General features: G+C 51.2%; 1 protein-coding gene across 3 annotated transcripts in view; it reads right to left on the bottom strand.

The window, feature by feature from the left end:
- The window catches only part of PLXDC1 (plexin domain containing 1), a 91,527-nt gene that overhangs the window by 15,791 nt on the left and 58,818 nt on the right, over positions 1–16,918 (bottom strand). For all 3 annotated transcript variants that reach the window (XM_008012888.3, XM_008012885.3, XM_008012884.3), the window contains exons 8-9: positions 5,576–5,671; positions 792–873 (exon numbers count right to left, since the gene is read on the bottom strand). In XM_008012888.3, the coding sequence (XP_008011079.1) occupies positions 792–873; positions 5,576–5,671 (178 nt within the window). The remainder of the gene's footprint in view (positions 1–791; positions 874–5,575; positions 5,672–16,918) is intronic.

Here is a 16,918-nt window from a genome sequence, read left to right as displayed (position 1 = left end):
CTGGGAGTTCATAGGGCTTCCCACTCTCATGAGAACTCTAGTCCCCAAGGAAATCTTTTTCTTCCCCCTCCTCCTGTCATTTATTTATCTTGGACAGGGAACAGAGCTTGAATTCTGAGTCTAATCTGTGAGGAAATGATTTCAGAACAAGGAGTGGAAGAGGAGATGGATTTAAGAACTTTATCACTGAAACTGAATCTCACCCAGAACTTTCTGAGCTTCTAAAAGCAAGCAAACACAGCTTTTTAGCTCCCCCAACTTTCCATGGATGCCTGTAGTCCACACCCCTGGTCTTCAGAAAAATCCCTTGCAGCCCAAGAAAGATCTTGAGGTGGTGTTTTGGGGTCATGGGTCTTTGGACCAGTCTTTGTCTGTGAACTGGCAGTTCTGACACTTGTTTGCAGATGAGCCATGATGTTAAAATGCAGCTTCCTGGGTTCTCTCCCAGAGATCCTGATACAGAGGGTCTGGGATGGGTCCCAGAAATCTGCATGTTTAACTGGAGCCCGAGGTCTGATGCCTACAGCTCTGGACCACTCTGAGAAGCCCTGTTCCAGGATGAACCCTCCTCTCCTGGGTGTGAGGAGGGAGCCTGAGCAGCTGGAATCCCTAAATGGTCTTCCAGAAGCCCCCAGGCCATATTCTTGTCCTAAGAATCAGAGTGGCACTGGCCAGAGATACTCTAATGTTGGCCGACTGTGGGCATTGAGGCCGGGAGTAGGGCCTTGCCACCCTCTTCCCCTTGTCCACGTTCGGCCAGTAGGAGTCAGTGGGTAACCCTGGGCACAAACCTCTGGAGGACATGGCACCAGCTGCAGTTGAAGGACAGGTCCGAGGACATGCAGGCGTCACAGCTCCTATGCTGTAGGCAGGCTGCAAGAGAGAAGGCAGTGGCCGCTCAGCACTGAGCCTCTCCATGGGCTCCAAAGGGTGCAACTCTGAATTCCTGGTATTTACAGAACTGTGGGGCCCCTGACTTCAAGGGGACCTTTGAGGTCATTCATGCCACCTCCCTTGGTCCAGACCAGCCCCAATTCCTAACTTCTTTTTTTTTCCTCTTTTCTTTTTTTTTTTTTTTTTTGTTTTAAGGGATGAGGTCTCGCTGTGTTGCCCAGGCTGGCATGCAATGACCTGATCATGGCTCACTATAGCCTTGAACTCCTGGGCTCAAGCAATCCTCCTGTCTCAGCCTCCCCGCCCTCCCTCCCTCCCTTCCTTTTTTCCTTCTTCTGTCCCTCCTTCCCTTGCTCCCTCCCTCCCTCACTTCCTCCCTCCCTAGCTTCCTTCCTTCTCACCAGAAGGTCAGGCCCTAAACTGGGTGCTGGGGATTCAGCAGTGAGACCTAGTCCCTGCCTTCTTAGGGCTTAGACTCATATGGGGAGACAGACGCTAAACAGATAATCAAAAATCACTACAGAATTAGAATTTTCATGAGGTCCATGAAGGCAAATCACAAGGTGCTGTAAGCGATTCTCCTGCCTCGGCCTCCGGAGTAGCTGGGATTACAGGTGCCCGCCACCACACCCGGCTACTTCCAGGTATGTATCCCACAAAGGGTTGAAAGGATTTTTTAAAGATCAGAGGATACAAAGTAGCAGGTATGTAGGATGAACAAGGCTAGAATCTACTGTATAACACGACGACTGTAGTAATAAAATTGTACTGTATGTGGAGTTCATGCTAAATGAGTAGATTTTAGATACTCTTGCCACAAGAACAAAAAGTCTAGGTAACTGTGAGATGATGGATATGCTAATTGCTTCATCATGGTAACCTTCTCACTGTCTATATGCATCCCATAGCATCATGTTGTATACCTGAAATATGTACAATAACAGTTATTGTTTTAAAAGATGCTCTTGTTGCCCCCCAGTGCTTGCTGGGGGCACTCACTGCCCACTCCTGATGTTCGGTCCATGGGGAGAGTACAGCTCTCCTGGGGGAGAAGAAGTCAAGGCAGAAAGGTCCCATGTGCAGAGCCAGGAGGAGAACGGCCCAGACATGGTCCCAGCAGCAGCCAGAACTGCTACCAGGCTGTGTAGAGCGAAGGGGCTGGAATTAGTAGGAATGAAGAGGGAGCGACATCTGGGGCCCAGCCTGGGCAGGACAGAGCCAGAGAGCAGAGAGATTAGTGGGACCAGGTTGCTGGAGGGTGCGTGAACCCTTCTGGCACAGGTCAGGCAGGGGAGCAGCAGGGCAGGGGGCGCAGTAGGCATGGGGGCTGGATTTAAGAGCTGTTCACTTGCAATCCAGTACTACTCAGTTTAATGAACCAGATGACCTCTGAGTGGCAAGTAGCTGTCACAAAGACCATATATTTTACTGCAAAGAGAGACAGGCACTCACCCAGAACAACTGTGTGCAGAAGGGCTTATCTTATAAGCAACAGAACAGAACACCTTGATAGCCACAAGAAGTGACAACTAACAACAGAAAATGACCACTCATTTGATCAACATTGCATGCATTGCTTCCTGCGTGAGTTCTCATGTGATCCATTAACTCAGGAGCCAATGTACATGACATGGAGCCCCAGCAAGATGGCAGCTGGGAACCAGCCCTTGGTGAGTGGGAGAGAGGCTGTGTGGGCACAGTGTGACCACCTTCAGTCACTCTGGGAGGGACTGGCAGTGGGTGGCACTGTGTCCTTTTGTCTGCCATGATGTTGAAGGCCCTGGGAGAGTGGATGGAAAGAGCCACGGGCAGGAAAGAAGCAGGGGCTGCCCTGTGCAGGAGGATGAGCACTCTCTGGCTGTTCTGTCCCCTGTGTATCCAGGGGGTCTGGAACAGAGCCTGGCACATGGTATGTTGAATCAATGTATAAGTGCTCTTGTTATCCCCATTTTATGGAGGAGGGAACTGAGGCTTGGAGAGAGTCGTGGAGCTGAGAGTGAGAGGTCTGGGTTTGAACCAAGGTCTGTTTGAACACAGAGTTCGAGCTCTTAGCCTTGAGGTCTCACTGTGGGTTTCCTCTGCCCCTGCCTCAGTTCTCACTCCTACCCCAGACCACTTTTTATGGGTCTCTCCTAGAAGAGGGACCAGGAGGGACCAGCCATAGAATACAATGGCTTGGAGATAAGCCACTCACCCCTCCGAAGTAACCTGGACAAGTCCTTCCCTCACCCAAATGGCAAGGGAGAAGCCAGGGGATGCAGAGAGTTTTCTCTTTATCTGGCCTCCCAGGGACCCAAATCACAGCCTTGATAGCATTACCCCTCCTTCGCCAGCTGCATCCAGTAGGGAACCCTGCCCTTGCCTCTCCCGGTGACTTTGAAGGCTCCTTAAAAGACTCCAGCCGCTGGGTGCGGTGGCTCAAGCCTGTAATCCCAGCACTTTGGGAGGCCGAGACGGGCGAAACACGAGGTCAGGAGATCAAGACCATGCTGGCTAACATGGTGAAACCCCGTCTCTACTAAAAAATACAAAAAACTAGCGGGGCGAGGTGGCGGGTGCCTGTAGTCCCAGCTACTCGGGAGGCTGAGGCAGGAGAATGGCGTAAACCCGGGAGGCAGAGCTTGCAGTGAGCTGAGATCCGGCCACTGCACTCCAGCCTGGGCGACAGAGCGAGACTCCGTCTCAAAAAAAAAAAAAAAAAAAAAAGGACTCCAGCCAAACCGGCCACAGAGAAACTCCTGGGATCCTCCTGGGGTTTCATAACACCTACCAACCTTTATTTCTCATCAGCATTTCAGATGGCCCGAATGCTATTAAATGCTTACAAAATTCACGGGAGGGGTGAGAAGTGCCTTAAATGTACAGTGTCCCAGAAACACATTCCCAGAACATTTCCACTGCTTCCGCCCAGGCAGTCAGTCCTGCCCTTGGATGTCCTTGCTTCTAAATGCAGTTTTATCCACATCATAGAGCCTGAGGTTTGCTCTCACCAGTCCTAGAGGAGCCCTGTTCTCAGGCTCTGGGCCTTCTGCCCTGATGGAGTGATAGGGTTGGGGTATGGCTGTGACCTCTAAAGTGTCCCAGCCTTGTGACCCCCCGGTGTCTGGGTCCTTCCTGTTCTCTAGGGAAAGACACCTTCTGAGCCCTGTCTGAGATGTGGCCTAGCATTCACGAAGATCCTCTCTCCTTCTCTTCCTCTTGTTTCTCCATCCCCTGCTCTCAGAACCTCCAAGGAAGAGGAAGCAGGAGTAAAGAGAGGCAAGAAATGCCACTGAAGCCCAGGCGTGGTTGCTCATGCCTATAATTAATTCCAACACTGGGCACGGTGACCCACGCCTGAAATCCCAAAACTAGGGGTGGTGGCTCACACCTGTAATCCCAGCACTTTGGGAGGCCAAGGCAGGTGGATCAGTTGAGGCCAGGAGTTCAAAATCAGCCTGGCCAACAGAGTGAAACCCCATCTCTATTAAAAATACAAAAATTAGCCCAGCATGGTGGCGGGTGCCTGTAATCCCAGCCACTTGGGAGGCTGAGGCAGGAGAATCACTTGAACTTGGGAGGTAGAGGTTGCAGTGAGCTGAGATCACATCACTGCACTCCAGCCTCGGCAACAGAGTGAGACTCTGTCTCAAAAAAAAAAAAAAAAAAAAAGAGAAGAAGAAGAAGAAATGCCACTGAGGCAGGGAGAAGGCCATGGCTTCAGCAGGAAGCTGGGGGCACCACAAGATGGGAGAGGAAATGAAAACCTTCATAAAACAAGAAGGGGCCAGGCACGGTGGCTCACGCCTATAATCCCAGCACTTTGGGAGGCCGAGATGGGTGGATCACGAGGTCAGGAGATTGAGACCATCCTGGCTAAAATGGTGAAACCCCATCTCTACTAAAAATACAAAAAATTAGCCAGGCGTGGTGGCAGGTACCTGTAGTCCCAGCTACTTGGGAGGCTGAGGCAGGAGAATGGCATGAACCTGGGAGGCGGAGCTTGCAGTGAGCTGAGATGCGCCACTGCACTCCAGCCTGGGTGACAGAGCACGACTCTGTCTCAAAAAAAAAAAAAACAAAAAAAAACAAGAAGGATGATGCTGTCCTCCTTGTTCTCTTTCCCGCGTTCTCAGCTGTCCCAGCCCCATCCCGAAGAGCATCCACCGTGGATCCTGTGGGCTCCACAACAGCAGGTGGGGCCTCGGCCATGGCTGCCTTCAGCGTGGGTGAGTAGGGTACAGAGGGCCAGGGCCCCATGATTTATGGAGGCCACCTGCTAAATCCCTCCATCACCTCCTATAAGGAGAATACAGTGACAGACTGGGGCCCATCCAGTTCCTGGATCACCTTTTCTGGGGGCTCAGTCTACGTGTTCTCAGAGGCACAGCTTTCCTGGGTTTCAGTTATGTGGGAATAATAATAGCTGTCCTAGATCAAGCCCTCACCCCCACCCCAGGCCTGGAATGGACCCGTCAGTGTCAGAGCTGCGGCCAATGTGCTCAACTCCACCTAGGTGGTTCTCACCCTTACCCTATCTCTGGGAGGGAGGTGGCATCAGGCCCGGGTTACAAAAGAGAGATGGAGGCCCTGAAAAGTTAGATGGCTGCACAAAACAGGAGTCAGTCATGGGCCTGGGACCTGATGCCCGTCTGCTTGACTCCAGAGCTCTTTCCGAGATAGTGGAATGACCCCTACTCACTCGGCAATGGGGTGAACTCCACAGCCGACATGCTGGTGATCTTGCTGGGGTCCAGCTCTATGCGGTGGTATTCAAAGATGCTCCTTCGCCGAGATTCTGAAACAGAAGCAGAGCCTGTTGTCAGGAGCATGTCACAGGCAGAGGGCATCGAGGCCTCTTCCCAGACAGCCTTACAAGTCAGCCTGCTGCCACTGAAGGCAGTAAGTGCACCCAGCAGCCTGGGACGATGATGTTGGCACTGCTGGAGACAGGGACAGGTGCGGACCTGGAGAGGAGAGTATCGTGGTGTGAGGCTAAGTGACTCAACGCAGAGACCTGGCTGCTCCGGGAGGCAGAACAAAGGAGATCCCGTGCTTGCTTCCCCTTACCTCTGCACCTTCACAACTGCTATTCCCCTGACCCAAGATGTTCTTCCACCTCTTGTCCCTGTCTAGCTCATCCTTGCAGATCCAGCTCGAGGGCCACTTCCCCTGAGCAGCCCTCCTTGGCCAGCTCCCGCCTTTCCTCAACTGAGGCCAGGGTGCCCCCTGTCCCACTGCACTCACCACACTGTGTGGACACGAGGGTCTATTTGGAGGCTGGAGATGTGTGAGACCATGATCATCTGGTCCTGAACCTTGCGGAGTGCTCTGTGAATGTCTGCAGATGGACAGGCTGACTTTTGCATGTTGCTGTCCACCATCCACCTCACCCCTGATGGACAAATGCCCCAGCAAGCCTCAGGGCTTGGAGACAGGCTCAAGTCCTACTTCGGTCCCTGCAGAAACTTTTCACAGGACCTCAGAGTCACAAGACCCAAGTTCATTCTAGTTCTGCTCATGACTTGCTGGATAACCTTAGGCAAGTCATTTGGACCTCAGTTTCTTGTCTGTGGAATGGAAAGACAGAAACACCTGCCACAACACCCTTGGGAGGAAAAAGCTGGAATTGTAGATGAAAAGGCTTCTTTTAAAATGGCAATCTGAGGTGCTCTGATACTTCTCTCTAGGCCACGATACCCACCCAGGAACCATGACTTGGGGTTGGTTTTCTTCAACTTTGAAAGGCAGGCAGCCCAGCCGGGCGTGGTGGCTTGCGCCTGTAATCCCAGCACTTTGGGAGGCTGAGGCAGGTGGATCACTTGAGGTCAGGAGTTCGAGACCAGCCTGGCCAACGGGGTTTTTAGCAGAAAGCCTGTCTCTACTAAAAATACAAAAATTAGCTGGGTGTGGTAGCACATGCCTGTAATCCCAGCTACTTGAGAGGCTGAGGCAGGAGAATCACTTGAACCCGGGAGGCAGAGGTTGAAGTCAGCTGAGGCTGTGCTACTGCACTCCAACCTGGGTGACAAGAGCGAGACTCTGAAAAAAAAAAAAACAAAAAAAGAGAGAGAAAGAAGAAAGAGAAAGAAAGAAGCAGCAAGAAAGAGAAAGAAAGAAAGAAAGAAAGAAAGAAAGAAAGAAAGAAAGAAAGAAAGAAAGAAAGAAAAGAAAAGAAAAGAAAAGAAAAGAAAAAAAAGAAAAGAAGAAAAGAAAAGAAAAGAAGGAAAAGAAAGAAAAGAAAAGAAGGAAAAGAAAAAAGAATAAGAAGCAGACAGCCAGGAGTTGAGCTTTGAGAATGAATTACCCAACAAGAGGAAAGAGCCACTCCGTGTTTGGTCTGCCCAACACCCTTTCGTCTTCTGGAAACAGCAGCGTTCCCCTTGGGGTACTGTGCCCGGCCCATTCCTACAGGTGGACTGCACAGCTGCCATCTTCTTCCATGATCCTGCCTCTCTGGCCAGGCTGTGATTGGTCCAGGGCTGGGTATCTGCTGTGAGCTGGACCAATCAGAGAACTTCCCTGGGACTTTTCAACTGTAACCAAGAGGCCTTTTGCTCTCTGGTAATGAAGCTGGGAAGATGCAAGCTCTGAGCCTGTGAATGGCCACAGTTCTCGGCTCATGGGGAAAGCCAGAGAATGAAGCCACCTCGTGGAGAGAAACAGGAAGTGCTGGTGTGTTCTGAGACCTGCCCCGGTGTTCAGCTCTTCTTTTGGTTCTTTGGGCTACTTCAGTATCCTCCGTGCACCCCCTTTTCCGTTTAAGCGAGTTTGAATTGAGTTTTCGTAACTAGAAGTAGGTGGGGACATATATTTCTTGCTCAGCTGAAGGTGGTTTGGAGGAAAATTTCCCAGGGTGGCAGCACAGCTGAGTAGGGGCATCCACAAAGGGGTGGGCGTCCCGTGCCACTGTTGGGTGCCCCGCCCCCATGTTCCCTCCTATATAAGGAATCTAGAGGAGTTTTGTCTGTGTTTCACATAGCATCTCAGCTATATCTCTTTATTGATTGATTGATTGAGACTGAGTCTCGCTCTGTCACCCAGGCTGGAGTGCAGTGGGATGATCTCGGTTCACTGCAACCACCGCCTCCCAGGTTCAAGCAATTCTCCTGCCTCAGCTTCCCGAGTAGCTGAGATTACAGGTGCCTGCCACCACACCTGGCTAATATTTTGTATTTTTGGTAGAGAGGGGGGTTTCACCATATTAGCCAGGCTGGTCCCAAACTCCTGACCTCAGGTGATACGCCTGCCTCAGACTCCCAAAATGCTGGGATTACAGGCGTGAGCTACCATGCCTGACCTGTATCTCATTATTTATTTATCCTTAACCTTGGAATTAGTCCCTCCTACTTAACCCAGGACTGCACCCCCGTGGGTCTGGCACCAAAGCATGCTCTCTTCCCACCACACTGCCCTGCTGCAGGACACCTCAGCCCCTGAAACATTCAAGACCTTGGAATGTCATTCCATGCAGTGAAAAGAAGGCTGCTGTGGCATTGGTGTCAGTAAAAATCCCCTGGAGCTGAACAGCACCTGCAGCCCTGAGGCTTATGTCTGAAATGCTGGTGTTCCCCCGACTCCCATGCCACTAGGAGGGTGCACCTGCTACCCATGGGCCAGGTGCTGCTCCAGGCCGAGTGGAAAGGGGAAAGCAGATGGGGGCACTGATGAGAGCATGGAGGAAGAGAGCTCGGGCCCCGGAGAGTGACCACACAGGGAGAGGCGGCTTAGGGTTGCCGCCGCTGGGCAGACAGGCTCTGCCCTTACCGCCTGTGTGACCTTGGACGGGGGACTCAGTGAGCCACATCCACACATGGGCTGGTGATGCCATTCGAATGGTGTTGTCCTGAGAATAATGGAGACACTGTGTGTGTAATGCACAAGGACCCCAGGAGCCCTCGAAGCCCTTTTCTCTCTGCCCCGACTGCGTTTTTGCTGTTCTTCTCGGCTGAGACTCTAGGGCATTTTCAGCCTCTTCTAACCCCTGAAACTCCACCCTAAGCAATGTTTACAAACTTGAACATGCAGAGGAAGGATGGCACACATTGCTTTCCCTCTCTTGTCCTTACTGTCTGTCTGTCTCCCTCTGTCTCTCTCTCTAGGACGGCACATTTCTTGTCAGCAAGTCTCTGATGGGTCCCCCAGGTCCCCGCTGCTGTGCAGGGAGAGGAGGCCCACAGAGACGGCCTGACTGTGGTGCTGTGCTGGCAATCCAGACCCCCCGTTCCCACCTGTCATCCTGCAGGCCTCTCCTCTCTTCTGCCGCCCCCACAGTCCGGGCTGCCTGCCTCTCCTGCTGTGGATGCCACTGCCCGCACCCTGGCTTCCCCTTGTTTCTTCCTGGTTACTGTTTCTGGCTTTTGCCCCCACTGGAGAATGAGGTCATGGGAGCAGTGGGGTACGGCAGTGCTCAGGTGGTGAACGGACCTGGGGACCCTGGAGGCTGAGGTGAATTTCCCACACCCCCTCTGAGGGCTGCTTAGAGAGTACTTATCTTGGAATCCGTCTCCCCGCAACACACACACTGACTCCCATGGGGAGAGGTGGTGGAGGGAACTTTAGCCTGGGTCGTCCTTTCCCACCAGGAGGATGACAGCTCCAGCCCTGTAGCTCCTTCCTTTGCCCGACTCCTGCACTGGAGCCGGATGGTTTAGAATGAGATCCAGGCCTCCTCCCGCCTTTCCCTCCCTTCCATCTCAGGCAGATCAGGGAACTTGCTGCTTCTCAGGAAAGCAGCTGGACAGAGTGGGTGGGACGAGGAGTCCAGGTGGTCCCCAAGGCGAGCGCTGCGCAGGTGTGGGCTTTACAAGAGAGGAGATGAGCTACAGCTGCGGAGACTCATATCAGGTTGAGAGAGCAAAGGAGTTAAGAAGTCAAGTTGGCCGGGCACCTGTAATCTCAGCACTTTGGGAGGCCAAGGCAGGTGGATCACTTGAGGTCAGGAGTTTGCAACCAATCTGGCCAACATGGTGAAACCCCATCTCTACTAAAAATTTTAAAAATTAGCCAGGTGTGGTGGTGGGCGCCTGTAATCCCAGCTACGTGGGAGGCCGAGGCGGGAGAATTGCTTGAACCCGGGAGGTGGAAGCTGCAGTGAGCCGAAATTGCACCACTACACTCCAGCCTGGGCAACAGAGTGAGATTCTATCTCAAAAAAAAAAAAAAAAAAAAGTCAAGTTGTCCTGCCATTCATTCATAAGAGGGGAAACTGAGGTTCAGACAGATTAACCCATAGACGGATACAACTTTGTATAACACTTTACTTTTAGATTATTTATTTATTTAGAGACATGGTCTCGCTCTGTCACCCAGGCTGGAGTGCAGTGGCGCAATCACAGCCTTGACCTCCCAGGCTCAGTGATCCTCCTGCCTCAGCCTCCCAAGTAGCTGGTATTACAGGCACACTCCATCATGCCTGGCTAATTTTTGCATTCTTAGTAGAGACGGGATCTCCTTGTATTACCCAGGCTGGTCTCCAACTCCCGGGCTCAAGCAATCTGCCTGCCTCAGCCTCCCAAAGTGCTGAGATTCTAGACATGAGTCACCACACAGGTCACATCCCTTTACAATTTACCAAGCCTAGCCACAGTCTTAAATGGAAAACATCTACTTAAATGAGAAACCTACAAGAGCACAGCGCCACCGTGCAGCACATTTGCTGACTCCTTCAGCAGTAGGTGCGGACACCCGCTGTGTGCAGGGGCTGTGCTGAGCGCAGAGCACTCCGTGAGCTTGCGGCCTTGAAGGCTACCTGGAGCTGCACCATCTCATTTGCCCTTACAACTTTCTGAGGTGCACAGACAGACATCGCTGCTCTCCCCACTTTACAAAGGAGAAAAGTGAGATTGGAGAGGGGATGTTATTTGCCCAGAGCCACACAGTCTTTGTTTTAAAATCAGAGGCTAGACTTCTAAAAAACCTCAGGGCTCAAAGCCACTGAGGCTCCAGAAAGTCACCAAAGTTGTGAGTGCAGATAAATATTTAACAACTGCCTGGGGGATGGGGTGCAGGTAGGGGCAGAGGAGTCCTGACTTGCAGTTGTTGCCAGTTTCTGTGGTGTAAATACTCCCACGGTGGCTGACTTCCAGCTACCCTTTCAAAAAAGTTACTGAACATGGAATTAGGAAGAGCCATATTCGGTCACCTCTCACCCAGCTGCATACATGATCTCCAGCACACCCCTGCTAAGAGCTTCCTGATTTGTGTTTCTAAAAGAGTCAAAGGGAAACATTTACATTTCTTTCTTTTTTGTTTTGTTTTGTTTGGTTTGAGACAGGGTCTCACTCTGTTGCCAGGCTGGAGTGTAGTGACGAAATCACGGCTCACTGCAGCCTTGGCTTCCTGGGCTCAAGTGATTCTCCCGCTTCAGTCCCTCCCCGCAGCTCCACCTCCGTCACCAAAGGCACATGCCCTGGTAATTTTTTTTTATTCTGCGGTATAGACAAGGTCTCCCTATGTTGCCCAGGCTGATCCCAAACTCCTGGCCCCAAGCAATCCTCCCGCCTCCAATTTCCAAAGTGCTGGGGTTACAGGCGCGAGCCACCACGACAGGCCACATCTCTTTACAATTTAGATGAGCGTGGTGGCTCACACCTGTAATCCCAGCACTTTGGGAGGTCAAGGTGGGTGGATCACCTGAGGTCAGGAGTTTGAGACCAGCCTGGCCAACATGGTGAAACCTTGTCTGTACTAAAAATACAAAAATTAGCCAGGCATGGTGGCACATGCCTGTAATCCCAGCTACCCAGGTGGCTGAGGCAGGGGAATCGCTTGAACCTGGGAAGCAGAGGCTGCAATGAGCCAAGATTGCACCATTGCACTCCAGCCTGGGCGACAGAGAAAGACTCCGTCTTAAAAAAAATAAATAAGTAAAATAAATAATTAAGCCAAAATCCAAAAGATGGAATGATTGTGCATTTGTCTCCTAAAGAATCCTAAGTCTGAGAGAGGAGGCCCCATGGCAAGCCTCATAAATATCAAGCAGTAACTGCCAGGTGTCTACAGAGTCACTGTGGCTCTAGAGGAGGGAACCCGCCATCGAAAGCTGAGGGGGTGAGGGGTCCACAGAGCCCTGTACACGCGTGTGCACACCCCAGCCCTCTGAGACTAACACACACCTGCACATGAGCACACACTCATATGCACACACATATACGACCCTTTGACACAAGAAAGACCCTTTGCCAAGCACGAGTGGGATCTGACAGAGATTGGAGTGAGGATGGGCACCTTTTTGTAATTCACACGCCCGGACGTGGCACCAAGGCCGCCTGTGCTGCAGGCGCCCCTGAGTGATGTCAATGGCTATGAGAAGATGACCTGGGCTCTGAGTGAGGCTGGGGGCCTGGGAACATCTAGATGAGGATGGAAAGTTTGAAGCAGACTTTCTCATGCCATCCCCAGTCACTACCCCCAGGGGCCATCTCTCCTTCCCCTTCAGCACCAAAATGCAATGGGATCAAAAATAAACATGAAATTCCAGGTCTCCCGTGTCCTGACTTCCAGGGTGCCTGAGGCCATGGGTTCTAGAGTCCAACGTCAACATTTCTTACTTCAACTGCCTCATGCTTCAAGACTCAGCTGAAATGATGTCCCCTCCTTGAAGACTTCCCCCACTCTCAGGCAATGTTACTGCCCCCCCGACCCGGCCCCGCTCTGAGTCTACAACCCCCTGAGCAATGTCCAGTGTCCCCTGTTACATCCTTTGGTCAATATCTCCTCTCCTGGCCACTCCTGCAGCCAGACCACAAGCTCCGCTAAGACAGAGTATCCATGGAATTCATCTCTGTACCTCATCCCCTAGCATCAGGCCTTGCACTTAACAGGACCTTAAGAAATGACTGTGAGTGAATGAATGGGTTACAAATAGTCATGAAAACCTCAACAACTTATTATAACGTCAGCCCACAGTCCAAAGGAAGCACGCCCTTCCTCCCCAGCCCACCACAGATTTCTGAAAAGGACAGCCCCCAAAGACCACAGTAAACCAGACATGCCCCCTCCTAAGTTAGAGCCGAAAGCGGGAGGAGAGCTGGCTTTCAGGATTTCTCCACCTGCAAGGCTGCAGGGCGAGCTTTCCCTCATCAGAAGGAAGGGGACATGGGAGGGATAAAGGGACTCAGACTATCTGTGCTCAGGGTGGGGCACAGATAGAGACTCGGACTTTTCAAGGGAACTGATTTCCAGGACAGAGACACAAGGGGCAGCCAGGGAAGGCAAGGCTCCTAGAAACCTCACACCAGGCCCTAGGGATGGGTTTCCCCACCATCCGGGCTGGGGGGCAGAGTTGGGGATGTGCCCCAAACATGGGTGCAGCCAGAGACACCAGCGTGGTGGGGGAGGCTGAGTGGTAGCAGAAAGGGGGATGAGGGTTGGGGGTGGAACTAGATCTCTAATTGAAACTATTTGCTCACTTCAACTGCCAGGTTGTACTTGTTCGAGTGTGGGTTTGGTAATATTTTTATTTTTTTAATAAAAGAATCCTTACGCCCCCCCGCCTGGGTTATTTGTTTTCGATTGTTTCACCAACATCTGGAGCTTGCCCAAGACAATGACTTCCATCTCCATGACCAACAGATCCTTTCTGGAACCAAGACGCAGGCTGCCCCACAGCACCATTTCTGGCAGTTTAAGGCGTTCTGTTTTATCTCTGCTTCCAGGCATCAAAGATTCAGAAATACTCAGGTCCAGACTTGGCAAATGCTGCTGCCCAAACAAGAAATGTTTTTGTTTTTGTTTTTGTTTTTGGGGGGGCGTGTTTTTTGTTTTTGTTTTGTTTTGTTTTTGTTTTTGAGACAGGGTCTTGCTCTGTCGCCCAGGCTGGAGTGCAGTGGCACAATCTCGGCTCACTGCAGCTTCCACCTCCCACGTTCAAGCAATTCTCCTGCCTCAGCCTCCCGAGGAGCTGGGATTACAGGTGCCCACCACCACACTTGGCTGATTTCTGTATTTTTAGTAGAGATGGGGTTTCACCATCTTGGCCAGGCTGGTCTCGAACTCCTGGCCTCAAACGATCCACCCGCCTCGGCCTCTCAAAATGCTGGGATTACAGGCGTAGTCACCGTGCCTGGCCCCAAACAAGGAATGTTAATAGTTCAAGCGAGAGGTCTGCATATCCCTTTGTGTTTCAGTGCCAGATGCCAGTGGGAGAGCGCTGGCTTGGCCAGAAGAAGTTAGGAGAGGAAAGGTCGAACCACCCTGGAATGGGTGGTTACCATATAAAAAAATCTAAGAGGTTACCATATAAAAAAATCTAAGAGGTTGGATTGGGAAAAAGTCTTCATTCATGCATTCTTTTGTTCTTTGGCTCATGTGATTATTCATTCAATCATCACGAGTCAAGCCCCAGCAGGGGACCCTGCCCTACGGAGCTTTCAGCCCAGGGGGAGGAGTAGGGGGGTCCCTCAGCGTTGAAGCAAAGCAGAAAAGGGCAGAGAAAGAAGAGGCCAGAAATGACTCAGGGAGCAGAGTAGTGGGAAAAACAGAAGTGAGAAGGGAAAAGAGGGAAGGATGGGCCCCCAGATGAATTAAAAACTTTCAACGAAGGGCACTTTAAAGGATTCTTTATCAGAAAAGGCAAAATTGGCCAGATCCTCAGCTTCTCCCTGCCCCTACTTCCTCACATGGCTGCCCCTAGATCCCTTCTGCAGCCAGCTCTGGGACCCACCCCTCCCTTACCTGCAGCCTGGCAGGAAGGCACACACACAGCTCAGGCCCTGACATATATCTGGACTCAAGTCTGCCTCGGAAAGGACAGGAAAGTTGCGGCAAAGGAGGAGGAACAGCATGTTGGGGCCATCCAAGGCCAATCGGGGCCATCCAAGGCCGTTCGGGGCCAGCCAAGGGGCAGGCTACATTCTGGAGCTCTTTGTAAGAAAATCCTCATTAACTGATCCCACTGATTCAGAATCCCTGTCAGTTTTGATGCTGGCAATGCTAAAGTTGCTTTTATACTAACCATGAAATGAAGAGTTTCTTAAGCAAACGAACAGAGGAAATAATATTGATTTCTCGCGGTCTCTCCAGTCACATAGCAGACACACTGCCCTGTGTGTTTTGAGTGCCTCTGCAAACAGATGCTGCTAATTGCACATGACTTTTCTTTTCACCAAAGATGCTTTGCAGACTCTGCTGAAAAGGCTGTGGAAGATTTTGTATGAGGAAGTACTGGTAAGAACTCATGTGGTTTTCAGCCTCTCCTACCCTCTCCCGCAGGGGTGAAGCTGTGAAGAGTCCCCCGCATTGCACCTCCCATCCCCTCGCCTAGCAGAGGTGGGGAGGAAAGTGTTTAGAACCTGGGGGAGGAGAGTTAGTGGTTAGAACCTGGGGGAGGAGAGTTAGTGGTTAGAACCTGGGGGAGGAGAGTTAGTGGTTAGAACCTGGGAGAGGAGAGTTAGTGGTTAGAACCTGGGGGAGGAGAGTTAGTGGTTAGAACCTGGGGGAGGAGAGTTAGTGTTTAGAACCTGGGGGAGAAGAGTTTCCCCCAGACAGGGTTCAGTGGCTGGGGATTCCTAAAAAGTGAGGAATCAAGCTCCCCTCCTCACATTGCCCCAGGCAGGGAGGAGTCAAACCTGGGCACAAGGACAGTGACGCCACCCATTCTTTATGATCAGGTGGGCTTGGTCAACAGGATAATCCATGGGGATCATGGGGTCTGCAGACCAGATAGCTCTTCCTGAACTTCTGTTTCCTTTAAGCCATGATCATTGAGGGTTTACTATTACCTGCAGCTCAACCTAATCCAAACAAATTCCCTGCTTGCCAGATCGAATGTGAGACCCAAAGTCATCTGACCTTTCAGCCACATAAAAGTCATTCCTCCCCCGGAGCAGAGGCTGTGGCTCATTTTAAACCCCAATGAGGGCCATGGATACTGTTCCAGAAAAATGCATGGATGTGAACATGTTCCACTTGCATTTCAATACTCCACATACAGGCCTCACACGATGGCTCAAGTCTCAGCACTTTGGGAGGCCAAAGAGGGAGGATGGCTTGAGCTTAGGAATTCAATATCACCCTAGGCAACATAGTGAGAGCTTGTCTTTACAAATGATAAATAAATAAATAAATAAGCCGGGCATGGTGGTGCACACCTGTAGTCTCAGCTACTCAGGAGGCTGAGGCAGGAGGATCGCTTAAGCCCAGAAAGTTGAAGCTGCAGTGAGCTATGATTGTGCTACTGCACTTTAGCCTGAGTGATAGAGCAAGACCCTGTCTGTCAAAAAAAAAAAAAAAAAAAAAAAAGGCCAGGTGCAATGGTTCACACCTGTAATCCCAGCACTTTGGGAGGCCAAGGTGGGCAGATCACCTGAGGTCAGGAGTTCGGGACCAGCCTGGCCAACATGGTGAAACCCCGTCTCCGCTAAAAAATACAAAAATTAGCCAGATGGGATGGCGGGCGCCTGTAATCCCAGCTACTCCAGAGACTGAGGCAGGAGAATTGCTTGAACCCAGGAGGTGGAGGTTGCAATGAGCCAAGATTGCACCATTGCACTCCAGCCTGGGCAACAAGAGTGAAACTCCATCTCAAAAAAAATAAAAATTCCATATACAATCTTAAGATTCCCAGACTTCCTGAATTTTATGCCTGTTCCCGTAAGCTAAAAACCTCTGACAAAAAGGGATGCAATTTCCAAAACACTCAACTCCCAAACTCAAGTGGTATTAGGTCCCTGTTCTTACCTAGAGTCACAACAGAGAAGAGGACAAGGTCTATGCTATGTCCCTTTCCTTCAGTGGTGCCCTAACCCCAGCAACTAGGTCCACTTTCTTGTAGTTATTCATTTTCTAAAAATTTTAGTGCCTGCCCACTGGACTCGGTGCTGGGGGCCATAGAGAGCCCCCAAGGAATTCACACCTAGTTGGGGAGGATGACAAGTTCTACGTTAAGAGTATCAGCATTTGTTCTCACCACCACTAGAAAGAAAAGAAGAAGAAGAAAAAGTATCAGCGAAGTGCTGGGGGAAAGAAGAGGAAGCCGTGAATTCCACCGCATGGCGGAGTGGTTATTTGCACAGCATCTGACCTGGGCTGCTGGATGGGGAGA

This window comes from Chlorocebus sabaeus, chromosome 16 (assembly GCF_047675955.1).
Source record: "Chlorocebus sabaeus isolate Y175 chromosome 16, mChlSab1.0.hap1, whole genome shotgun sequence".
NCBI lineage: Eukaryota > Metazoa > Chordata > Mammalia > Primates > Cercopithecidae > Chlorocebus > Chlorocebus sabaeus.
Note: the sequence above shows the minus strand (reverse complement) of the source record. Positions and strands in the feature narration are given on the sequence as shown.